We start from the raw sequence: 26,189 nt of genomic DNA, 5'->3' as shown, positions 1-26,189 counted from the left end.
AGTGTTTGGAAAAAAAAATCGAAGTGCAATATTTTCTGATCGTTCAAAAGGATCTAATGTTTATTCGAAGCGAATTGGAATTCAAAACCCCTACTAAAACAGTACGTTTTTCACTTTTTATTGCGCTACTGTTTGAAAAGCTGTATTTGCTATGCCGAAAATAGGAGCATTTGACCGAAAATAGGAGCAAAATCAAGTTTGCATTTTCACGAATATTTCTTAAGAATTGGTAACAAAGGATAAACCCTAAACCGATCAGATAGAAACATGCTTCAACAATTTAACAATCAGAATAATACGACTATAGACCAAAATTATTGATATTAATAAGAATTTTCAAAGTTTTTGCTGAACGGCCGGCATTAGCCTGCCGAAAACTGGTACAGTTACCCTAATTTTGCTACTTTAAATCCAAATCTTTCAAGTCTTTACGGGAGAAGATTTCAGCTTTATTTTTTGATTTGTGAATCAATGTCTGCTACTGGAGTATTACTTTGAGCATTGGGATAGACATCGGTTTTTTCAAAATCTGGAAGACCGCAAGGCATATTCTCAGCTTTTTCGGGGTTGAAATCAGTTCAGGGTGGCCAGAAAATTGGCCAACCGAGAACCTCTCGAGGTTGTAGTGCCCTATGAAAAAGAAGAAGAAAAGCATAATGATAATATTAATAATAATAATGGTAATAAGCGGTCGGGTGATGTAGGCGACTGCGGCGCCGATCTTCAAATGGCAGGACCGGGGTTCAAATCCCATCCGAACCATCCAACTTGGTAAGCCATTCGCTGGCCGGCATGACCAAGAAGGTCGCTAAGCCAAGAAGAGAAGGGACGGGGGCTGGTGGTGTGCCGGTCTTCACATGCTATGATTGGGGTTAAAATCCTTTCCCGACGTTCCTCCGTAGTGAGTATTGGCTACCATCATCAAGTCTAGTAAGCATGACCTTGAAGGTTGTTAAGTCAAGATAAAAATTATATGAACAAGAGCAAGAAGAAGAAGAAAAGGGGGAAAAAAGAAATAGAAGCAGAAGAAGTGGAAAAAGAAGAAGAGGAAGACCATGAAGAAAAAGAAATGGCTGAAAATAAGAACAAGCAAAAAAGAAAGAATGGGAGGCAGAAGAAGATATAAACGTTTCGCATTTAGTGGAAACGCAAACACCACACACACACACATACACGCACGATCGTATTAGGAATGGATAAGCGCTCTTCCTTTGCTCTGTATAAACAAACAAAATATATTAAAACGAATTTCTTCCGCCGCTTACATAAACACACATACAACATGGAGAGTATCTGTTTTGCAAACACAAACACACATACTCTAAAAAAAAAACCAAGGAAACCAGAAGAGGTAGCGTCTTCTGTTACATATTTGGCGTACCGGTCGACCGCCTCCGATACGTAGGGTCCCGTATATGCCTCTGCGCAAACAAACAAAACCCCACTATCTGCTTGATGGTGCATGTTGAGGCAGAATGTTAAATCTTGTTATAAAAATGAGACGGTATTTGTGGACAGGGAAAAGTGTATGAGTAAAATAGTAGTAATTATTACGAAACTCCCAAGCAAATGGCGAAGCCCGTCCTCGCATACACATTGCAGCGAGGAAGCTCATACATTTTAGATGAGCTGCAGAGGAAATCTTTTTTTTTTTGTGTTTTACTTATCTGTTGGAGTTTCGCGCACAGCACAGCCGTTTTCTGCTCCACTAAAAAAAGAAATTCATTGTCAATTAACTAAGAACTTGTAACGAACCTCACAGAAGAGGTCGGGGGCATACTAGGTTGGTATTTGAACGCTCTTTTTTTCTCTCACTCCGCCATATTTGAAATGAATATGAGCTAGAGACCATAGCGAATAGCAGAACTCAACCAACATGGCTGTTCTTATGTCCTTACCGAGAAGGGTAGTTTCGATGACGTTAAAAAAATATAAAATAGTACTGTAGGTTTTGCTTTATTTTGCTTCTATCTGGGTGAAGGATTTTTGTTTGTCTATCTTCTTGTAGGGGCAATAACTGGAATCTAACGTTTTAGCTACATCATCCAATACAACAAGCGTAATTAGTTCGTAGCCGGTGAATTAGTGCAGGAGAAAAATTGTAAAAAACAGAAACAGAACATATTTTTCCAGTCGATAAAGCGCAAGTTGAAGAATGAAATGGGTAATCCGATAAATTATGTACGGTTGTAAGAGAGGAAACAAAAAGTGCGCGGAGTAAGCAGCGAAACCCCACTTATGAAGTAGTTATTAGTGAGAGACTTGTATGCGCGTGAGCTCAACGGTAAGAATCGGCAAGCGTATTGGGATATATTAGTAACGAAAAACGAAGAAACATTAGTGTGAGTTATGGGACTTGTGAATTGATGATCCTGTCCCCGGTAGTAGTAGTGACGGAGATACGACCCAACGATGATCTGTATAGTCCCCCTTTTCGGGCGGTTTCGAGCACTGGCTGCGGTGCAGAGAGGACATCGCTTTCCACTTTCTTTCCAGGCGAAACACAAAAAAAAAACACACACACACACACACACACACAAACAGCTTACGAGGTCTCGTACGGTATTATTACTTTTTACTAAGTAGACGTAAAATAATAGTTCAGCAGTTTGTTTAAATGTTTGCACCTACCACCACATGGTTCTGCCTGCTACCTGCTACTACTCCCTGGCCCTGGTCCTGGTCGCTTCCCTCCCTACTGCAGTGCACTTGTTTAGAGTAGAAACGAATTTCTATCACCCTTCCCTTGGCGCCCTTCCCCTGCTCCACTCCCATCCAATGCCAACAGCTAGGTGCACTCTGTGCACGGTGGTATAGTAGGTAATATGGCTTCATGCGCGTTTATTTAGTACAGCAGAGTTTGACAATGTTCTGTCCTGTCTTGTTTCCAACATTATTACTTTATGTGCTTTGTGTATGCATGTGTCGGTGTGTGTCGTTCGGTGGGATAATTAATGTCTGCCAGGTCTGAATCCCCCTCCCCGTCCTCCACTCCTCCATTAACCTCTCTAGAACGGAGAAGTCTCAGCCGTGTTGTGATGTTGCCTATTGAAGGAGTAAACCGTCTGAGAGATGTCTGAGTGGAAAAGAAGGGAGGGGGAGCTGGAGGGGTAACTAGGATGAACCGGAAAGTAAGAAGGACACAGCACAAACCATGTGCAAAAACGAATACATATACTTTTACAAAACAGAAACACCTAGCAAGAGCCTGTATTTAGTTGCTACAACCGGCAGCCGAAACCGGAAGTATGAAAACACAATAAAGAAAACAAAATTGCAAAACTGCGTTCGTTACAAGCGTTTATTCTGCCTTACTAGTACATCGAACCTTTATCCTCCTCGTACAGAAAGTAGATCGGCACTGGTGGTCGACCGTCCGGCATCTGTACATACTCAACATGGCGTATCAAAAACATGGCGGCCAGTCCGTAGAATAGCTGTGGCAGTCCAAGGTTCGCGACCTTAATGCAGCGAAAGAACCGATCGTCTAGCGTTAGGTCCTGCCAGGGACGCTTGGTGCAGTGGTACTTCATGTAGGGATAGCAACCGGTACGCAGGATGTGATAGTTGGCGCCCGTCTCGAGCGTCCAGTTGAAGTGTGACCAGCCGAACTGGTCGTTGTGCACGTCGGCGTGCTGAAAAGATTTCCAGTGTGTTCATAGAGGAAAGCGGCGGAAAGAATACAGAGCTAGATCCGATTGCGTTACCTTGATGAAGTACGACGTCCAGGGTGGTTCGTTGCATTGTTTCAGATATGCGGTCAGCACCGCGGACACTTTCGGTTTGTGGGAGGTGTGTAGGGCGCGCTTTAGGAGCAGCATTGCACTCTGTAAGTAAAAGGGGAGAAATGGCGTGAATACATATGTAAAAACAGAAAAGAAAAACAGATAGTTCGTCCTCCAACAATAACGCATGCTAGACATGTGCAGAAAAATAATCAAACAAAGCATCCTTGGCATACCGAGCTAGAAACAAATAAAAGAAGAGCTCTAAGGATCTAAACGATAGCAGGATCAAGTGATAGTAGCTCACAAAAATATAGAGCTAAGGACATAAAGCCATCCAAAGACTTGTTGAAATGGAATCTTTGGCAACCATTTTCGATAAGCGAATCCAGAGTCCTGGTAAAAGTTGTATTAGTCCCGTTTATAGCAGATTCTAGCAAAGCAGGGAAAAGCTCAATGTATGAAGATTGATGAGGCATAAATGAGGGTTTACAGGGATCGCACCTGGTCATCTTGATGCGGATAAAACGTATTCAGGAGGAGGCACTTTGTTCTTCAAGAGGTGATAGTGCTGATGTGCTCCAGTTGATACAGTTGGTGCTGTAGACCCTCGTTGAAAGCTGGCACAGTCACGTTTGTTCTTCAGTGATGAGCCGGTTTTTTTTCCAGTTAGAATCTGGTCTCTACAAAGATCTCGTCTTTGGCTTTGCAAATAGCGATCACACCATTGAATTCGTTCAAAAGTGAAAATAAATAAGTAGACTCAGACAAGCAGTTTAAGATTTTAGTTCGATTTTTTTATTTTCATTTACAGTAACTCATGTTTTACAACACCGGCAACCGGCTCGCCATTGGGGTGTGTTCGTTTCGATTTTCTTTTTACGACAATTTCCTTCGCCTATAGACGGCGTGGAACCGGCGTACACTTGGCGTACTTCGCTCGAGATGGGTTTTACGTTCTAGATAACGGACAAAAACAGTGGGCAATAAGAAGGGGAGTATACTAGTGCGCGCGCGCCCTATTGCAGCAGGATTGGGGGGGTTTTTTTAGCGATCGATCTCCCCGAACACAACATCCAGCGTACCGATGATTGCTACCACATCCGCCAGCATGTGATGACGACCGATCTTATCCAGCGCGGCAAGATGCGCGAACCCGGGCGCCTTTATCTTGCACCGGTACGGTCGGCTCGAACCGTCCGACACCAGATACAGACCGAACTCGCCCTTCGGTGCTTCCACTGCGGTGTAGGTCGCACCAGGCGGTACCTGGTAGCCTTGCGTGAACAGTTTGAAGTGGTGAATAAGCGCTTCCATCGAGTGTTTCATTTCCCCGCGGGAGGGTGGTGTTAGCTTCGCATCGTCCGTTTTAATTTCACCGGCCGGCATCTGGTTCAGGCACTGGTCGATGATGCGTAGCGACTGGCGCATCTCCTCGATACGGCACAGGTAGCGATCGTAGCAGTCACCCTTCGTACCGATCGGTACATCGAACTCTACCCGATCGTACGCATCGTATGGTTGCGACTTGCGAAGATCCCACTTGATGCCGGAACCGCGCAACATGACACCGCTGAAGCCGTAGTTGAGTGCGTCCTCGGCCGATACAATACCGATGTCAACCGTTCGCTGGACCCAGATACGGTTGGTCGTTAGGACATCCTCCACCTCGTCTAGTCGTTCGCCGAATTTGGACGCAAACTCGTAGATATCGTCCAGCAGACCGAGGGGCAGATCCTGCGAGACGCCACCGGGCCGGATGTAGGCGGCGTGCATACGGGCACCCGACACACGCTCGTAGAATTCCATCATCTTTTCGCGCTCCTCGAACAGCCAGAAGAATGGTGTCAGTGCGCCAACGTCCAGTGCGTGCGTGCCGACCGCCATGATGTGGTTCAGGATGCGGGTAATTTCCGCAAACAGCACCCGGATGTACTTTGCCCGGAGCGGTATATCGATGTTCAGCAGCTTCTCGACCGCCAGGGAATAGCACTGCTCGTTGCACATCATCGACACGTAATCGAGCCGATCGAAGTACGGCAGGGCCTGGGTGTACGTTTTGTACTCGATCAGCTTCTCGGTGCCTCGGTGCAGCAGACCGATGTGCGGATCGGCCCGCATTACCGTTTCACCGTCCAGTTCCAGCACCAACCGCAGCACACCGTGAGCGGCGGGATGCTGAGGTCCAAAGTTAAGGCTTAGATTGCGGACCGTTTTCTCTACCGGTGCGATCTTGCTGTTCCAGGGCGGAAGCTTCCAGCGGGACGTTACCTCGTCCGGGTACATGACCGGACCCTTGAACTGATCGATAAACTCCTCGTCCGGGAACCATTTGCCGGCGGCACGGGACGGTTGGCGTGCATTATATAAAGCGGCGACATTTTTCAGCAGCCCACCGGTTACATAAACGTTCGCGGCCGTACGCTTGGCGACCGTGTTCAGCACGCTGAATGCCATATTGTGCTTCCTTTACGTGAGTCGGGGTTTTTTTTTCTTCCCGGTCAAGCTGAAACACACACGGAAAGAAAATGCACGGTTTCGTTAGGAACGGTTCCACTACCGGGATAGGGGAGCGGGAAAGGAGATGATGTTGTGTCAAGGTGGGAGGAATTGCCACCCGTTCGCACCTTTTTTGCGGGGTGGGTGGGTGGATGGGAAGTCGTATTTTTCTACACACAAACGAACGAGTACTGCTCTCCCTGTGTGTGTGTGTGAGTATTGATAATATTTTTTTGCACTTTTCACTATTTGACAGAATTTTCTCGCTTTTCGCTAAATGTCAGTCTTCCGGGGTCGCGATTAGAAAAGCAGCAAAACAACACTAAAAATCATTTTCTATAGCAAACTCCTGTTTTCCTACGATTTCATCGCAGGAAAAACTTACCCTACTGGAGTGTTGGTTGGTGTTGGGTTTATTTTTCCTTCTCGTGTCCCACAGAAAATCACCTGCACAACAATATGCAATCGGGCTCGTACCGTGTTTTTGACAGCTGTCAGTGTTGTTGTGTTCGGCACTGTTCACAAGCGCGAGCACCCCAAGGTCTATAAATTTTGATTCGCAAGCTGTGATCCGATTTTTTAGGAAAGTCTGTGCATGGGTGTGTTTGTGTGTGTGAGTGTGTGTAACTCGGATGTAAACAAAACAGTTCACCAACAAGTGAAGTGGAACTTTTGTCTCGAGTTTTTGTTATATATTAATAAATGTCGTTTACTCCGTACTGCAGCATGATGTGCCATGCTTTGGTTCGAACTGTTCGTAATGATGGTCGTTTTGCAGCAGATGACAAGGGCTGAGCACGAAGATATGGCGCTTCCGGTATCCTGACGAGCTCGCAGAAGGAGTGAAGATTTGATCGGTGGTTGCGATGGTGAGGTGACAACGGCACCGGTCTGCAAAACAGTAGCGGATCTAATAGTGGGCGGAGTAGGCGATCGCCTAGGGACCCGGCTGCTGCTTGGTACAAGGGGTCTAATAAATGGGGCCACGCGATAGCAGGGGCCTTTGGATATGATATGAGCCTCCAAAGACCTTGATCCGCGACTGCTTCACACGGCAGTCCTGAGATGTTCAGATCCCATCCGGACCGTTCCACCGTAGTGAGGACTCACTACCCAACTACGTGGCCAAGAGGAAGGACAAGACTGATGACTCCATCACGTGAAATGCCTCGTTTCAAACTGTCCCTGGGAAGGTAAGTGTGACATATACAAATGGGAAAAGGCATACAATTAACTTAGGGGAAAGACAGGTAGAAACGGACACGATAAGCTTTTAGTCCTGTCCCGGGCAATCTGAAATACTTAATATTCCAGGCAACCAGGCTACTCGGGTAGCCACCAACTTAGGAGGCATATTATATTTTTGCTTTAACGTAAACCAATAACAATATAACATTCTGATGAAAGTTAATTTAACTCTTTTTCTTTCTATTAATTTAGATATGATGCCACGATTCGAAATTTAAAAAAACACGAAGTTAAACGAGATTTTATTGTCAAATATAACTTTATCCTCTTCTTATTGGCTTAACGGCCTTCCAAAAAAGGTCACGCTGGCCATCGAACGTAGTTGCTGGTACGTACCAAAAAAGCCAAATGCTCAAGGATAGATTGAAAAATAACACAGTCAGGAGGAGAGGACGACAGATTTGACGTTCAGATTTGTTACTGCATCATTGCAATATTTAATAAAATATTTTTTCCTATAGTTATGAAAAGTGTCTTTCCCACAGTGTCCGTCTTTACATATCTTTCCCTACATCTTTCGTTACAGAGATTGTACCCATGTATGGAATTAAACTCACTCTGGTCCGGGTGTCCCGGAGAGATCATGAGAATGGCACTGGACCACTCTGCCTGCCAAGTCTTACGAAAACGTTTACGCGGACAGACGGGGCATTCCTGACAGGCGTTAGGAATGCCGGGATACTGGGTAAAAAGTCGACGGTGCTCAGCAGTCCAAGAACGCGAAGCGATTGATCCCCTTGATAAGCAAGTAAGGAATACACCTAAGTTTTGTGCGTACACGTACGGCATCTTGACAGAAATGTCATGGCTTCATCTGCAAATGCACTACGTCCTCGATTTTTATGTGTATCGTTTCCTCCGCCTTTGATAATATGGTTTCCGTCGGTCAAACGCCGATTTTAAGGCGACCTTCGACAGCCTTCCGCTTCGGAGGCCCACAGTGGAATGGAATTTGGAGGGAAGGGTGAGGTGGACGTTATTTACCTGTACGTTACCTCAGAATTCCCAGCAAGGCCTTACTGTCTTGAAGAAATAGAACAGAAAGTACAGTAGCACAGACACGTCTAACGATCACTTCCTAGATCCGGCCACTCTCTGGACGTTGCAAACGTGCTGATAAGCTGTTTAATTGCTCTTACAAAAAGATCTCGAACGCCAATGTTCCATGTGACAAGGGTATCCGAATCATTCTTTGAAGTCATCTAAAACGTCACCTATCTTGAGCCATAAGTCAGCACCTAAAACAATATAGAGAATGAGATATGCTCAAAGGTGCTGGCTGGTTGTACTAGAACGAAAGGAAGCTTCTTCACTCAAAAGACTTGTCGCGATCCAGGCTGGATATCCATAGAGTCAGTACACGCATCAGGAGACATTCACGTCAGGCCCCAGGCTGACGAATGCCTTCTGAGTCGCGTTAGAGCCTTATGTTTGTAAGGACAGAGGAGGAGTGGAAAGTCCAATTTGAGAAGTAATTAATACATCCACCAAAAACATCCCGCGGCGAACGAATGCCTGCCAACATTATGGCCCATTACTTGGTGTGTCGTCTTGTTTTGATCTTAAGGTTTCCTACATTCACTTGGCCTTATCCAACCTTCGCTCTTGTTAAACAATTTCTCTTTTATTTCTTCTTAATCTGTATAAAATGGCTTAGATTAGCTTGTTGAGTTCCGGTAATTTAGGCCACGTCTTCTATACTCTTATATCTTGATTCGGTAAAAGCCTGCAAGTTGGACTTTGAATAGTGAAAGCTGCGTACAAGCTAGCATACGAACGGTACAGGGTTTGACCGTTTAAGATACAAACACCGGCATCGCTTTCCGATCGTTGTGATAAAATAAACCATCTTATTATCTTCTGTTAAAGTTATAAAAATGTAGAGATATCAATGCATTTTTGGTATAGAGAACTTGCGATACGTGTCGTTGTGAGAATCTTTCTGAGAAATAAAATTTTCAAATTTGAATTTCCGTGCAATAACGGAAACATTGCACGCAACATTTTGCATGAAGCCTCTGCAACATCCAGAGGCGATCAACCTTTGGCGCCAGATTAAATTAGATTTTTTTCTTTTTTTGTTGAAATAAATTATTTGTATGTAAGTGGTCTTAGTAGTAGTAGACGTAGTATTTCAGTTGTTGCTACAAGCTTCAATTTTTTTTAAATTTTCTTCTTCGCTTCACGACGTTCGATGTCACGCCGGCCATAACACGTAGCTTGATAGTAAGTCCTCACTACGGGGGGAACGGTCTGGATGGGATTTGAACATCCCGTGCTTGTCGTGTGAAGACCGGCGCCACCAGGGCCACCCTTTATAAATCTACTTGCTTTCGCAAAAAAAAAAATTACCAAGAAAATATTGTATTTAATTATGAAACATTATCACAAAATATTAAACTGTTCCAAGAATTCGTCGAGCAAATGCCACTGTTTTGTCCGAACAGTATCGAACGGCAGTCCTGCTCGGCAATCCTTGACATTGGTATCGTCCTTTCGGTCGTTACGGAGCCACGAACGTACTGTTGTGTTTGTGTTGGCGTCAGAAACACATGGAAAATATACCAGTGCCACAAGAAAACCTATGAGCGTGAGCCTATCCGTGGCAAACACGAATAAAAAGAAACATTTCTAGGGTATTGAACGGAAGCAAAGTTTATATCTTCTAGCCCTATCCTAGCAGTTGCTAATCAGCAGTTAAACGTTTTTTTTTTTGTGGTGGTTTTGTTATGTAACTTAATTTCGAAATCCAATATACGTATGAAAAGAAGGAAAAAAGAAACTCCTCAAAACCGGTGGAGATGAAAAACTTCCTCTCGAGTCCACCAAAAATTGGCCCCATCCAAAAAAGAAAATTTTTGGGCTCACACACGTGCTGGGCCTTCTCTCGAAGTGTTCTATTCCCGTTCGTGTTTTTCCTGTGTGAAATCCTATCGCTTTATCTCTGTCCTCGACCCACTCTCTCTCTCTCTCTCTCTCTTTTAATTTATTTTTCTTTTAACACTCTTACTTGCTCTCTCTCTCCCTCGTTTTTACGCGCAAGGATGCACAAAATGAAATTATAGGGAAAAATAAATTCACCCTCCCCAGCGAGAGAGAGAGAGAGAGAGAGAGAGAGAGAGAGAGAGAGAGGGGGGGAGAACATAAAACCATGACGCACAACACAGAAGTAAAAGCAGTCAAGGAGTCAAGAGAAGGAAAAAAAAAAAGGGAAAGTCGAATTGGTTATAAACGAAGAAAGGAGGAGAAATGAAAATGCTGCAGTGGTAAATGTATATAAGCAAGAAAAAGCAAGAAACAACTAACGAGCATGAGCATTAAATAGAAGAGCAAACTATAAAAGAAAAGCTTACAAAGTATGCAAAGCAAGAGAGCGAGAGAGTATTGCAGAAGGACGAGATATTTTCCTCACACTTTCCCACCCCGAAACAGTGGGAAGAGAGAGCGAGAGAGAGTGGAAATGTATGTGTTTGTGTGTGCGTGGATTTGCGTGACGCGGTGGCAAAGAAAAACGCGGTGATTATGAAATCTAGAGGGCCTAGAATAAAACACTTTTGGCAAAAGGGACACGGCGTGCGGACCGTGCACACAACACACAAGGAGGGATTTCGCAGTTCAGCGAGTGGTGGTGGCTTTTTTTTTTTTGGTTGTAGGGTGGGTGTTGGAGTGTATTGGTGTTTTCTCGTATTCACGGTTCGAGTGTATTTGAAGTTAAAATTCGATCGAAAATAGTTGGGAAAATTTCGTGCAACCAGCAAACCCTTATTTAAGCGAACCGCGTTTTCCCGAAAGTCCCACAACTCGGCGCGTTAGAAAGAGAAAGTTCGTGCGTGCGTTTATCTTTGCGTGATTGAGTATAGAGAGAGAGAGAGAGAGAGAGAGAGAGAGAGAGAGAGAGAGAGAGAGAGAGCGTACCCGTAGTAGAGGATGTTAAAAGTGCGTGTGTGATATTAGACTAACTAAAAAAAACAACACCCACTACACACACACACACACACACGCACGCACATACATCTGAACGTGCGTGCCAACAACCTGCTCTGAACGCTTTTAAGAATAGAGATAGGTTGTTGTTAGGTGTTGTTGTTGTTGTTGTTGCGGATGTGTGTGCGTGAATTGGTCCAACGGACCGGTCGGTGTGCGCAGCAGAAGGATTTGTTGTTGTTGTTGTTTTGTCTGAATTTTCCTTCCCTTTGCCTGCCGTATTTTCCCAGTCCCAGGTATTCGGTGCGGGCTGCTACTGGCGGAGGTCTCGTGATCCACACAGTATCCAAACGGTATCCATGCTCCGCCGTCGAATTTCCATTTGGCCAACCCCGATAGGGTTGTTTTGTTGCTCTAGTTGCAACGCGGTGCAACGACCCAACAACATCTTTCCATCCGTTCAATCAACTTACACTGCCGGGAGCGTGCGTGGGGCCATTTTTTTTTCTCAAACTAGTACTGTGTTTCTCCACGTGGTTTAGAAGTGCCATTTGCTTGCTGAGCAACATCAACAACAGTGCAATAGTGTGCGTGTGTGTGCAGATGTGAAGAAAAACATGGAAAATCCTAATACTATGAAGTTTTAAAGGGGTTTCCAAGATTGGGCAAGTAATGTGCGAGCCATTCCTAGACGCACTACATGAAGCTGAAGTAGACAAGATCCCTGCAGTCCAACTAGTCTCTGCCGCACTTCCTTTAACGTCTCGCAAGATGAGGGTCCAAGAATTTCTAGACTTAAATATTTCAATCCTGCGGTCCTGTTACAGCTCTTCATTTTTAAAGCAGAGTCCTCAGAATTCTCAGAAAAACACCTTGTAAATTGTGCAGCTCTGTGTCAACTGAATTCTGAAACCTGACTAACTGTGAAAACTACTATCAAAGAAACTCCATACTCTCGCCTGTAGAGAGTCTGGATACTGTTGTGAGTCACAATAGCCCCTACCAACCCTACGACAATCAAACTATATTGGCGCAACAGCAACAACAACACAAATTTCTTCTTTTTTTTTGCTACACAACTTCGAAAGAGCTCGATCTGCCCATTTCTGGACCCACTATGACTTGATGCTATTCTTTGGTTGCTCTCAGTCCTTAATGGGGTAGATTAAATACTGGTTAAGATTCGTTATCTGGGTCCTGTCGCGAAAAAAAAAACATCGTATCAGTTGGAAAACTATTAGGAGCTGTGTGTGTGTGTGTGTGTGTGTGTAAATGTGTTTTCCCAAATTGTTAAACATGTTCCGCCGTAGCGACGATTGGCGGAAAAATTGTGCAAAAGTTCCACATTACATCAATTCCCCTTGATTTTTGGGGGCACAAGGGTTGGGGGGAGGGTTGTCAGAAAAGTGGGTACTGTGGGGGAGTGAATTTCAACGTGCCACAAATTGCCCGGCTCGCCCCGTATGAGGGCATGATATGTGCACCCGTCCAGCAGATTTTGTAAAGTGGCAATTTTATTTAATTATTCTCACCAAAACTCCGTCCTGGCTCCGGCTTTTCCACGTATTCCCCATCAAGCAGGCGAACACGTTTATTAGTTGGTTCTATGTGCGTGTGTGTATGTTTGTGTGTCGGTTGTGTGTAGGCATCGATCGAAATGCCGGGGCAAAAAATAAAAAGAGGGACAACATACACAATCGATGATTGACAAACGATCGAACCATGCGTAACGCCTGAATGTATACTATCAGCTGTACACCATACACGATTAGCAAGAGCGCGAGCGAGAAAGAGAGAGAGAGAGAGAGAGAGCGCGCGCGCGCGCCCTTTGCTTTTGCTCCTCTTTTTGTCCTTTCGCTGTGTGTGGTTATGTGCGTGTGTGTTGTTTCCTCTCTTTTCAATTCCAACCTCCCGTTTCCACGTCTCTCTCTCTCTTTCTCTCTCTTCATCCCTTCAAACGAACCACCCTCTTTCCACAAGGAGCATTCCGCAATGCAGTTTCGATTGTGGCTCGCCGTTGATGCTCAGAGCTATTGGAGCGCACCATGTGCGAACCATCACTCCCACCCTCTGCTCGCACGTTCCCTCTCCTCATACCCTACGTGTGATATAGATTTATTCAAATAAAACAGTTTACTCATCTCTCATCCTAAACCCCAAAAAACCTGTGAGCAACTACGGTGAGCGGCTCTCAACTCTTTGCACGGCGATACCGTTTGGGCGATGGATGTGTCCCTTCGCCCTTGTGCCCCTGCTGCTTTTGCCGTGGTACCGTGGCGGTACAAACACCCACCGATATTCCTGCGTTTTGGGCCATTTCCCAGTGACATCCACGTTTTCCTCGCAAGCAATCACCTCGTTCTAGTTTGTATGTCCTAGCAAGACGCTAGGGGTTAGAGTAGTGCAGTTTGCTCTTTCGAACGCGCGATCTCTTTCACTCTTTGCCGCTCTCTCTTTCTCTCTCTCTCTCTCGTTCTTGCTTTCCCACGTGGGGTCGTATCCTTGGCGTGGCGCACACACACACTCCCAGGCATATTACCCTGACGCTCGTAAGGATTCCCGCACATATCCGCACATCCGCACCGGAACCGTTGCCGTGGTGTGCGCGCTCAGCGGGCCACAGCGACGATTATTATTTAGTTGGGTCTTAGCAACCGAACCAACACACCGACGGCTTGGCACACACGCGGTCTAAGGTCTGCCTACCCTTAACCCGACAAGGGGGGAAAAAACAGGTATCAACCGTGTAGTCGTATGCGTTTAACGTGCGTTTGTGTGTTGGTGGAAATGTGTGTGTGTGTATGTGAGTGTATGTGCGTGTGTTAGTTCCTCGTCTCTTGTTTCGTTTTGTCATGTTGGGGCGTTAAAATATTTGGACCATTCTTGTACAGTGGACCACCAATATCCGGAGAGCCTGACTCCAATTGCTAACAATACGCCTCCAGAGCTCGTAAAGGATCTTAGTGACCTCCGCTTGACGTTGACTGTGAGTTGGAAACCGTGGGAGCAAAGCCAAATCACCTTCCAACGTACAGTTCCTCTAGCCTAGGAGTTCCTCATACTCGGCCGACGTCCATGTGGTGTGTTTTTTGACGTACAGCGGGGCCTTACACGCACACGTCCAGCTTTATTGATGCCTTTCAAAACTAACCCCCCAAACCTCGGTGTATTGGGTAGCTGGATGCTTGTTCCAATTTCACCGGACGGATAAGTGGTTCCCCCGAACTTCAACAATCTCAACCTTCCCATCCCATCCGCCAAAGCTGGACCACTGTTAAGGCTGCCGAATCGAGCGAATCGTTGAAAGAAAACACTCGAAATCGATTTCTTCCTTGGCGGCCCCTACCGTGCCCTGCGGTCTACCCCTGGTTGCCGGATTGCGAAGCAGAAGCGTAGATCGGCAAAACTCACCAAACTTTTCAAAGGCCGCCACACACCGCGTGACCAAGACCAGCGAAACCGTAGAGCAGTTTGAAATAGAATATAGATATGTGTTTATATTTATATTTGACCGTTGTATGAGGCGAGCACTGTTGTGGATACAAGTGTGCGGTGTAGTGCACGAGGAAGAGCATAAGTATTTTTAGTACCCGCCCTTCCTGCTGGTGTACTTCTCCACCGCGTGCGCTAAGATCGTCCGGTGGTGTATAACAGTGACGACGCCTCGAGACATTTCTCTGACGTTTCAAAGAAGGTAGACATTTTCCGTGTTGGAAAAGATGGTTGGTGAAGGCAACGGGCAATCCCCCAAAAACGTTGGTCCAAGTGGTACGGCGAGCATTATGGGCGCAGTGCGTGGCTGTCCATCAGATCTCGCATATCTCGGCAAAAACCACCGCCGTCACCTTACCCGGGGTTTGGTCGTGCGGATCACCTTACCCGGGACCGCAAGACTCTGTAGTACCGCGTGCTGGTTGATGTATTATTAAAACTGAAACGCAAACCAAGTCAAGTGCATTAGCAATCGCGACCGTGTTGTTTGTGTGACGAAACGACAGCCAAAAGCCGACCAGTCAGCAGTAGCGGGTCGTCCAGCGGGGTATCGGGTAATCGTGGTGTCGTTAGGGTGTTAGATCAACTACCGTTCTTGACGGTGGGTATCGCGCAACCAAATATGAACATACACAAAAGAAAAGTGCAACGCAATCGTTATGGCTGTGGAAGGATTGCTCAGCAAGTTCGCGCCGTTTTCCCTTCTTTATTCCTTCTGGTGGTACTCCTCTACAACAAATCTCTGCCCTTAGGAGCGTTACAAGACAAGAGAGAAAGGGCGATTGGATGTGATTAGCTAGCATTTTAGCCCGGTTCTCGGGCCGGAGTTTCCTAAAATCAATAAATTGTGATAGAGAGCCGTCCTGGTCAGTTCGCTGTACACGATTGAATTCACCCGACTGAAGCATGCGGTTCAGTCTTGAGGTTAGGTAAGAAACTTCATACTAATTTGGTGGTTTGGTGAGCTCGTTTGATTTAAAAACGCTGTAGCGTACTAGAATTCTACATGCGCTAGCATTTGTTCCGACCAGAATTCCGATTATCTGACACTCATTGAAAGAATTCCAGCTCCGTACCGAAGTTCAAAGTTTAACTTCACAAGGCACACAAGTCAGTTCGGTTTTGTGTGTGCGTTTTTTTTGTTGGGTATCGTGCAAGCCACTCTCATTACTGAGCTACGATTACACTGATGAAAGTACTGACTGGCGCGCGCGTGTGTTTACATTAGCTAGAGCGTGTAGAGAAGTTTCCTCTACGCAAATACAAGTCCTCCGGTGCAATCAATTGAAGCTGGGTCAAAATGCGCGCTCTACCCAGCCAGTGTACGCCACACAAAGAAGCCACACATTCACCAACAGCAGCACCGGGCAGCTTCTCCCGGTTTTTTGAGCCGTGCGTGTGTTGTGGGGAAGTTTAGGAAACGATCCATCAGCACGCGAGCAAGGCTCGGCTAGTCGCGGGAAGTATTACAAGTGCAGCTTTTGGAGGGCAGCAAAATTCGGTGCTCCAATATCTCGGTAACTTGATCGGTCTAGCGTTCGAGTTCTCTAGGATACGCTCCCTCCGGGGGCAAAACCAAACCAAAGCAGCAATTAAAATCGGTACAGTAGAGCGAGAGCTACATAACGAGATTTCGGATGCTGGCTGTTGCACAGTGAAGATTTTTCCGAATGCTTCCGAATTTGCTTTGCGCGATGCCTATTATCCTTCCAACCAAACAAAACAAAACAAAAAAAAAATGAAATAGGCCGTCACCGATCCTGGTGCAGGTGAACAACGGCGATTGGAGTTACGTGAGAACTGTGCCGGGAACTCGTCGTACTTGCTGTTTGCTGAGAGAAACAGTGGCAGCAGTGGTTGCAGCAACAGCAGCAGCAGCAGCAGCAGTAGGGCCTGTTGAGCCTGGGAGAGCTACTATAGAGCACGGCCGTGCCGATGAGAGTGAGCAATCCGCTGGTCCTCATGCACTTGTGTGTTTGCGCTTTGTGCCAATGAATCCCGCGCTGCGTCCTGTGAGCGTCCCCGGTGCAGCAACTGCAACTGCTAGCCACATTCCGCACCAGTGCGTGTTGGTGGGCGATTGTTCTTTAATCGAGTCGAATGTGTCTGTGCGAGCGAGTCCTTGCGCAGCTTGGCGCGTTGTAACCCGAAAAAGACATCCCAATCTTCGAACCTGTGTTGCAGTGACCTGATTTTTTGGAGGGAAGGGTGCGTGCTTTGAGAAGCGCAGAGCATCCCGAAGCTCAACTGGTTGCTGTCGGGCATCAGAGTTAGCCAGCGTGTGACGTTTGACGAATCTGATGAATGTTGGACCATTTTGGAATTAAATTGCATTTTAGGATGTCTCTCCCTCTCTAATCTAAGATCTGCTACGTTCTAATTCTAGGATGTTTGCTTAGCTGTGGTAGGTGTCGCGCGATAGTGGAGAGACCTAGCCCCAGACCTGACGCGACCGTGCAGTGGTGGTGGTTTGCTTCGCGTGGAGATGTGTGGCCACGTCACGTCCGGCCGCTAAGTGTGACAAACGTCTCAACCGTGAACCATAGCCGTGTGGCAGTGTTTTCGTGAAACGAACCATCAGTGTGTGACCCACAGTATTGGACCTTCCCTTTGGACGCTCCAGCTTCAGCCAATCCTTTCCTGCCCATACCATCCCTGGCAAATGCGAAAGTACAAGCGTATATGTGTGATAATAGCAAGCGAAATGACAGCTTGAAGCTTAAAACATAAAAAGAGCTAACGACAAACGGAAACGCGAAGCAAACATGGTGTAAAATCCATTTCCATCAAAGGGTTAATAAGGCGAAAATAGTTAATTACGATCATTGGAGCAGTTGTTGTCAGGTGACAGGCAAGCAAGTGACTAAAAGCGAAGAAAACCAGCTAACCATACTCGGTGGTGCATATTTGTGCAGTGGTTGTGTGTATGTGTGTGTGTGTGTTCCTGGAAGTAACAACAACACCACGACCAAACAACAAGAAGCGGTGAGGACCCAACGCCACTCAACCTCAACATCACGCGGCATACACCGTACCGGCCGTCAACTGTCAAACCATCCAGTCCGAGCGCTCTGCAGTCCACGACCACCTTCACAATGCCGGTGAAAAAGCAAGGTAAGGGTGTGCTAGCTATCCCCGGCCAATTCTGAGGCCGGATGTGTGTTGTTTATTGAAATTGTTTTTGCACTTATAACCTGTCGGGACATGTGTTGGTGCGGGTTTATAGGTTATAGAGGTCCTTTGAGGTGCATGCGGGAACATGATAGTATCATATGCTTTTGTTCCTGTACGTATCCTGGGCGCTCATTGTTTCGCCAACTGTTTTGCCAGTGTTGTTCGGCACAACAAACGGAGCTGTCGCGTCCTATACCACGCTAGCCATGCAATCGCTTCTCCAACCAGCAATAGTTTGCACTTCCAACCCTACCAAACAGAATAGCGGTGAGCAGCAGGCGGGGATAAAATTAGATTACATCTGATATGGAAATAAAATCAAATGCCTCATGTACGGGAGATACAAGAGCTGCGCCTTCCATTGCCCAGCGGCGGGACGCGCCGAACCAGGAATTCAGGGATTCATTGGAAAAAGATCAGAAATTTAATTATGCAGCATCCTGGAGACCGGCATAACCGCATAACCACAGGGACCCACCATATACGCCTGGTAAAACTTCCGTTTCTCCCTCGACGCGGATGTCTGGCGACGACCAGGCGTGTTTGGGAAGTGGTGTGTGGCGAGAACAGCGACAATATTTCTGAGAGTTGAATATTATAGCACAGGTGAATATTTGTGTGGATGTGAGTCTACATACATACAGTATATTTATTGGCAGCTTTTTTGCTATGGAAACTAGTGGGAAAACCCATGCTCACGGTGGACTGCATTTTGCAAAACTTCAGGTATCATTGATTCTAGCACATACATGCCAAGCAGTGAAGGAGAGTTTTTAAACACAGTTCAGAAATCGACACCCGGAGCACCGATGCGAATGGCTTCCTGTGTTGCGACGGGGTGGTGGGAGTGCTATGTGAGTTTCAAATCCATTTTGTTGCAGTGGGCAAAATCTTTCTTCCTGGTTTGTGCTTTGTGTTACCAAGCCCAGTAAGCTGGCTTACAAACAAACAGACATGCCCAGGCAGACAAACATGTTGCAGCTCACACTAGCCCTGTGTGAAGTGTTAGTTAATCCTGAACGCTACTGTTATATAATTACCATCAACAGTGTGCTGGCCAAATGGCTTCGATGTCATGGAGCTGAAAGGGTTTCATTTTTTCCTCCCTATCTCCCTATCAGCTCACAAGCGAACCAGCGCGCCTGAAGGAAGCGAAAGAGACAAAGTACAAATTATACACAGATTGCTGGTGGAATAGCGCAAAAGAGAAGGTCCCACGCCTGATTGCGCCTGATATGCGGGGAAAAATGGGGTTGTTGGTGATGGAAGATGTTGATTGCACCAATGCACACAAAAGCACCTGCACTCTACCAGACAGCAAACGTGTGTGAAATCCTTCCGTACACAGGCACAACCACCCAGCACTACTAATGGCGTCCGGCCGTTCCATCCCTACCACCCGTGGTGGGCAAATGTTTTCCTGGCGAGTGAACTTCTCCGCCTGAAAGGGTGCGAGAGGCGCACAGAGAACTTCGAACATTTGCTGTGTGCTTCCGGCCGGTTCGCCTTCGCCCGGTTTTGACCCAGTTTGGAGAAGGAAAGAAAAAAAGAAGAAGTCCCGCACCACATACACATCCCCCACACTGCGATCGGTGTGGGTGTCTGTAGGCTTGGCAGTCTAACAGCGAGGAGAACTTCCCGGCTTTGCCGAACGGTGAGATTATAAACGGTGCCATAAGTAAGGGTTGTGTGGTGCACAATGCGAAATGGTTTCCGGTTTTTAAGGTTCCGTCTGCAATGCGTTGCGTTTCGCGCGTTTGTAGGCATTGTGCGGGTAGATATCCAGGATCTAGGGTGTGAAGTTCTCGAGCAAACCCGGACCCCAGGACGGGTACTCGGGGAACACTGGTACACTGGAAGTGTGGACGAAGGGTTCCACCATTACGTAGGAGAATAAATAATAAATAAATGATGATGAGCTCCTGGTATATGCAAATGCAACGATAAGCGAGTATCCCTATCAGCTATCAACGAAGGAAACGAAGGTCCCTGTGGGGTTGGAACCATAGTACGGGTCGTTGCAGAGCTATGGGGAATCAGTTAAGCTGCAAGACTTCGTTCGTGTCTAGCGAATGAAAACATGGTATTTGATTCCGAAATCTGTATGCCGATCCAAATACGTTTGTTTTCAATGGCAACACGCTACTTAATGTGTCCGAAAAGTAAGGTGACAGTGGATGTCAAATTATGCGCGCCAAAAGCAGCCCTTTGTTTTTATTTTTCGTTTTTCAGTATGTATGTTTTTGACAGTTCTGACCCGTTTCAAGTCATGCCATCAACCTGGCTAGGCGTGACAATTTGTGTTCGGACCTGTGCGCCATCAAATTTTGTTTGCGCAATGAAACAAACGCTGCGGAAACAATTGCGAATGTTACAAAAATCCTTCGGGGAAGAATCTATGTCGAAGAAAGATGTGTACAAATGGTACAGTGATTTAAAGAATGGCCGGTGAGAAGGTCGAAGACGAGAACCGTCCGGGGAGACCATCCACCTTGACCGAAGGTGCCCACGTCGTCTAAATCAAGGATTTGGTAATCTACAATCGTCGGTTGATGATACCAGACCTTTCGGAAAGCGTTGGGATTTCCAAAGCCTCGGTTAACACCATCCTGAAAGATGTTTTTGGGTTGAAGCGGGTGAAGTCTCGCCTGGTGCCATCATTTTGAAGGAAGTTTTTCGCAAACAACTGACACCCATATTGTTCCGCAACCACCATATTCGCCAGATTTGGCATCAGCCGACTTCTGGCTGTTCGAACAAGCTAAAATGGCCGCTTTGGGGACACCGTTTGGACACTATCGAGGGGATAGAAGCCGCAGCGACGGTGGATCAAAGATGGGAGAAGAGGTGGAAGAGGTGCATTTCATCGGAAGGGGATTACTTCGACCTTCATTTGGCCTAATAAAAAAACCATTTAAGAAAAAAGCGCAAAGTCACTTTATTTTTCGGACACAATAGTAGTTGCGTTCTCCACAGTTCGCAGAGACAAACCTTGTTTACAAGGGGGTTTTGAAATAAAATCGCATTACTACTCTGGAGCATTATCTCTATTCCTTTAATTTCGCACAAAAAAATGGAAACCTTTGGCTTACACCGAAGCTTACCACCATCGCCATTTGTTAAACATTGTTTGACATCTCCCTGAATCGCCACCATATCTACTGCAAACCATCGCGGACCAGTTCCGCCTCTGGAAGCACAAGTTGGGTACTTTTTATTTATCGTCACAAAAACTATCTCTAATTTGCATCCGCTTTTGCTACCAATGGCGGTCCATTGTTACCAAAATGCGATACAAACAGTTCCAGGTGTGCTTTAGCCACAATAGAACACCAGTCGGCACAAGACCAACTTGGAACGTTCCGTACCGGGATATGGTACAGGTGTCTAAAAGTGAGCTTGTTCTAGGATTTGTTCGCCGTGCAGACACACACCCATCTGCAGAATGCAAATCTGTTTGATGTACAACCGGGTGCCGGGATGCGTATGAGTGGCATCCATTCAACGGGCTCAGTCTATGGGACCTCTTCCTTTCGTCGTACGGTTTGACAAGTGCGACGTTTTGTGCCGCACTTCAAACACACGTACGTGAATGGACGATTTTTTACAGTTCGTGTTAGGTAGTAGGCAGCAAGGGTAGCGATACGTAGCTGTTAGGGTGAAGTGCGGGACCTGTTTTTGCTGGCGAAAACTTTTCACTTTATCAGTGAACGCTTCGGTTCATAAAGCGGTCCTAGGAGCAGGATATGACACGGGCACATTTGCTTTTCTAAGGCACAAAAACACGTCAACCAACGGGCAACTGCAAGAACTCTGGACGGCCTACTGGAAGAAGGTGGCAATGTGGAACTGTATCGATAGGTAAACTACCCCCTCCCCCACACCTTTAATATGCACCGAGAACTGGTACAGCCACTGGACCTGAAGGTGGTGTAGCACGCTTCGTATCTTCACACCCATTGATGATGTGACAGAAGAGTGTAAGAGAGAGAGAGAGAGAGAGAGAGAGAGAGAGATAGAGAGAGAGAGAGAGAGAGAGAGAGAGAAAGAGTGAGTGAGCGAAGCTGTTAGTTGACACGGCAGATCCGGCAGCTACACAATGCACACCCTCATCCCATCCCAGACTGCTCGCGCCACCGGCAATCAACGACATCGATGTAGGATCTATCAGGACTCTGATACACAGGAGCGTGCCACTCTGCACCGGCATTGAAGTGTGCTTGAAAAGCTGGCAAGCTAAAAAGTTGTCACGTTTCATCGAGTCTCACCGGGACTCGTCACCGGGGCGTCCCGTCAGCACAACATCCGGCGAGGCTGGGTTCGGGACGATTTGATGCATGCAGCGTAATGTTTGCGTAGAAAGTTCTGAACCGTTCAATCTCGCCTTACCTCACACACACAAACACACCACCACATTCCATGCCTTCTGAACTTTATCTCGGGCTTTGTTACAGCTACGGTACCGTAACTCCCCTGGTTCAATCTCAATAGCACTAGAGCTGTTGCACCTCTACGGTACCGGTCGGGGTCGGGGTAGAGGTCGCTGGAGAGGCAAGTGTTCGGGCTGAATGATTCTAATTTTAAGTTTTGCAACTAGACCACACTTCCGACAAGGTTAATTTCACAGCATCTGGCACAATAACATGGCTGATATCGATCCCACCATCGGGTGTGCGGGTCATCACCACACGAACGGACACGGGCGAATATCGGGGTGATGGAGGGGGGGGGGGGGAACAGTGATAGTTTTCGATTCAGGTTACCCATTCCCCACCAGGTCGGACATGTGCAAACGTACACCGCTGGACGTTTACAACAAAGCAGATCCTTTCGGGAGTAGAGGCGCGGTCCGCAAGCGTCATGGCGAACGAGGTGTCCGAGAGGGTTCCCCGAGCTGATTTGTTGATTCCAGATGTTTCATGGCATACGTACGGCGCCAACGGCCAAGCAGCTCGAGTCTATAAATCGACACCACCCACATGGATGGGAGGGCCACAGGAATCGATATCCGAAACCTAACCTTACCTTTGTACCTGATGCTATGGGATGTTTTGGAAGCATTTTTATGATGCCCTACTCTTCACCAAAAACCTTACACGACCCTTAACTTCGATACGGGTTGAATGGGACCCCCCCCCCCCCCCATCCCATTAACCTGTCCACCACAGAATTGCTGGGACTGTCCTAGTTTTTGTCACGCTACGTGTTGCTTTTCGTGCCGCAACATTTCACGTCCCGCCGTACGCTTCTTGCGGGGATTGAAAAAAAGACGAAAGAAAAAAAAAATGCGGTGAGCGTCCTCACGCTGTCAAGACATACGTGTGGGCCCCACACGTCTAACCACCGCTAGAGTGACGCGTTGTGCGAAGCGAACATCACCGAACCTTAAACTTGGCTAGCGTTTAAAAATAACTTTCTTTCCGTTTATCATGCAGTTTCTGGTGCGCTTCTGGGAGTCGCTCTCCGATTCCCACTCCTATTTTCGGGTGCGGTTTCCGATGCCTTCACTATCGGGGCGCTCTAGTTTTCACAGACGAAATGACCGCCATTTTCGTACAATGCTTGGTGACCATTCCGCCCAGCGCTAACGGTTTGGGAGTTACCTCACCGTTCGGTACATCGAGAAAAAACACGCTCAGACAGCAGCAATCCCTTGCCGTTACGGTTCTATTTTCGGTACGCAAATCGCAACTCCCTTTCCTCGAAGCTTGCTTAAACTAAGGCAAGCAAGAACATGACCAGCATTAACAAAAAAGTAGATGAGATACGGGCAATAAAAATGGCCGAACCTCACGCAATCGAAAACAAAACCGCACTACGGAGAGTTTGGGTGTAGAACACACTGGAAGCTAGTGCGTGTCCTTACCGATTTTTTGTTGTGTTCGTGATATTGTGGGCAGGAAGGTAAACTTTAATAAAAAACGCACAAACTAGCTTACTGTAGCCGGCCTTGGGCAGTATAACGAAGGTGTTGCGAGAGGCCTTGCGGCAGCAGGCAGGGTGTCCGTCACCGAAAATAGAACTCCGAACACATTAAACGATATGAATTATGACAGGTGTTGCCGGGAGTATGGGTGCGATTTCTAATGCGTGTTAATTGAGCGTTTAGCTATTTGTGTTGCTTTTTAGATTGCGCGTGCGTGTGTGGCAGTGTGTTTTTTGCTTTATTGTCCTGTATTATATCTTACATCTCATCATGAGAACGCTAATGTCCTTCAGTCGTCTAGGTTGTCTTGCTTATCTGTATCCGTATATTAACTTCACTCTTTTTATGTCTCTCTCTCTCTCTTTTCTCGGCCATCCTGTAGAGGCACACCGGGCGCTCGAGCTGCTGGAGGACTACCATTCCCGTCTATCGTCACCGCAGGACCGCGCCCTACGCAGCGCCATCGAACGTGTCATCAGGATATTTAAATCGCGCCTCTTCCAGGCACTGCTGGGTAAGTGTAGCCTACCGTAGCCCTACCTTTCAGCGCGCCAGCAAAGGACACACAGCACGGTCCACATTTGCGAAATCTGTTTCAGTTTTATCCAATTGTGTGGCGGTAAGTATGGCGGCGTACGCCATAATGGAAGCCAAGCCTGGTTTGTTCGCTGTCTACAGCGGTACAGCGTTCGCAGATATAACAATCAGGCTATTTATAGCTCACAATTAGCAAGATGAAGCTTGTGCAAGCGCAACTGCTGCTGTTCGATGAAGGTTGCATCACACGTATGTATACACACACAAAGAGAGAGCGAGAGAGAGAGAGGCACACCATTACGTCGTCGTCGCTACCGAAATCCCTACCACGACGCTGAGACTACCCCGACGGTCCAGAAGATCTCACGATCCAGCAAAAAAGCGGCAGGGTCTCTGGCAAAGCTCTCGGAAAAGAGGGACTCCTGCCACTCCTACAGGCACGTCAGGCGGTCCACCTCATCAGGTTTGGTCAAGCCGATCGAGGCCACCACCACGTATGCGAGGCGGTGGGCGGAAATTGGGTAAACTGTGGCGCGTAGTTTAGTTGCGAGCTTTCGGAACCATCCTGTTCAGGCCAGCTGCCCTGAATATCCCGGGGATATCGCCTACCTTGCGGCCATCGTTTCATTTGCGTCATTAAAAATAAAACCCCCCGGAATGTTGCTCCAATTTCTTCGACATTTCAGCTCGGCCAGCTAATAGGAAATACGGATACACACACACACACATCCCTGCGTGGCGGCATGCACTGCTTCCCGCGTGCCTTATCGTGTGCGAAAAAATGGGATGCGAAAAGCGCGCGTGTATGTGGCTGTGTGACTTGACAGTTTCGTTTCGCTGCCAAACGACTTGACTCAATCTTTCATTTAGCCCGTGAAATGAGATGCAAAGGAACTTGCTTGATTGCTGCTCTATATTGCTCGTTTTGCCTCCACCATCAAGGCACATCGAATTGTTATGGGCTTTTCGTTTCCTCCATTTTTTTTTGGAATCATCAAATCAATGTGTGTGAGGGAGGGGGAGAGAGGGGGGGGGGGGGGTTGGTGAGCTGTCTCAATGGCGTGCAGAAGATCTTTCTCCGAAAGGCGTACACTGGAAGACGCCATTTTTTTTGTCGTTAGAGCTTTTCTGCCTTCGCCTCTATCGATTGCTCGGCCATTTTGTTCGTGTCCTGTAAAGGAGCGGTGTGTAAAGGGTAGTTTGCACGTGTCCTAGATTTTGCAAATAAAAAAAAAAAACGAAGAAAATACACCTTCAATGCATCCCACATCCAACATCATGCGAACAATGGAGTCTTTGACGAGAGCTTTTTTTTTGAGAGATGGTAAAGACTTTGTGACAGCGCTGAATGTCATGATTGGAACTTTTGCTTCCAGTCCTATTACATTTCCCAATAATACCGCATCCACAACCAGCTCTGCCCTGGCAAAGGGCGGACTGGATCGACTGTTGTTGGAGAGATGTGGGAGCGTGTGTGCCGTGGGGAAAACTTTCCAGGAATAGGAGTTTTGCGCTGTTCAGTTCGCATCAACATCCAGCAGAGGATCGAAACAATCACTCATGCACGGTCGTAAAAATACAGTCATCGGAACCGGTATAGAGAAGGTCAAATAGACGCCGGTTTGTCTGAGATGATGTAGTCCTACTACTGACTGTCTCGATAC

The 26,189-nt window shown here is 46.9% G+C and overlaps 4 protein-coding genes across 10 annotated transcripts in view; 1 reads left to right on the top strand and 3 right to left on the bottom strand.

Annotated features, from left to right (window-relative positions):
- LOC126563177 (synaptic vesicle glycoprotein 2B) overlaps nt 1–26,189 on the bottom strand; it is a 383,950-nt gene that overhangs the window by 110,910 nt on the left and 246,851 nt on the right. The gene's annotated exons all lie outside the window — the stretch shown is intronic.
- On the bottom strand, nt 3,303–3,821 carry LOC126561283 (uncharacterized protein C15orf61 homolog). The gene is made up of 2 exons (XM_050217279.1): nt 3,708–3,821; nt 3,303–3,635 (listed from the first exon to the last, which is right to left on the bottom strand). Exons 1-2 carry the CDS (start codon nt 3,819–3,821, stop codon nt 3,315–3,317), a joined length of 435 nt encoding a protein of 144 aa, XP_050073236.1. The 3' UTR covers nt 3,303–3,314.
- On the bottom strand, nt 4,773–6,188 carry LOC126557633 (NADH-ubiquinone oxidoreductase 49 kDa subunit-like). Its single transcript, XM_050213486.1, has one exon. The coding sequence runs from the start codon at nt 6,180–6,182 to the stop codon at nt 4,773–4,775; it is 1,410 nt and encodes a 469-aa protein (XP_050069443.1). The 5' UTR covers nt 6,183–6,188.
- LOC126567907 (disks large 1 tumor suppressor protein) overlaps nt 17,976–26,189 on the top strand; it is a 42,270-nt gene continuing 34,056 nt past the window's right edge. For all 7 annotated transcript variants that reach the window (XM_050224283.1, XM_050224315.1, XM_050224299.1 and 4 more), the window contains exons 1-2: nt 17,976–18,002; nt 24,371–24,502. In XM_050224283.1, coding sequence (XP_050080240.1) covers nt 17,984–18,002; nt 24,371–24,502 — 151 coding nt within the window. In that variant the 5' untranslated portion in view covers nt 17,976–17,983. The remainder of the gene's footprint in view (nt 18,003–24,370; nt 24,503–26,189) is intronic.

Source organism: Anopheles maculipalpis, chromosome X, assembly GCF_943734695.1.
Source record: "Anopheles maculipalpis chromosome X, idAnoMacuDA_375_x, whole genome shotgun sequence".
Taxonomy (NCBI): Eukaryota; Metazoa; Arthropoda; class Insecta; order Diptera; family Culicidae; genus Anopheles; species Anopheles maculipalpis.
Note: the sequence above shows the minus strand (reverse complement) of the source record. Positions and strands in the feature narration are given on the sequence as shown.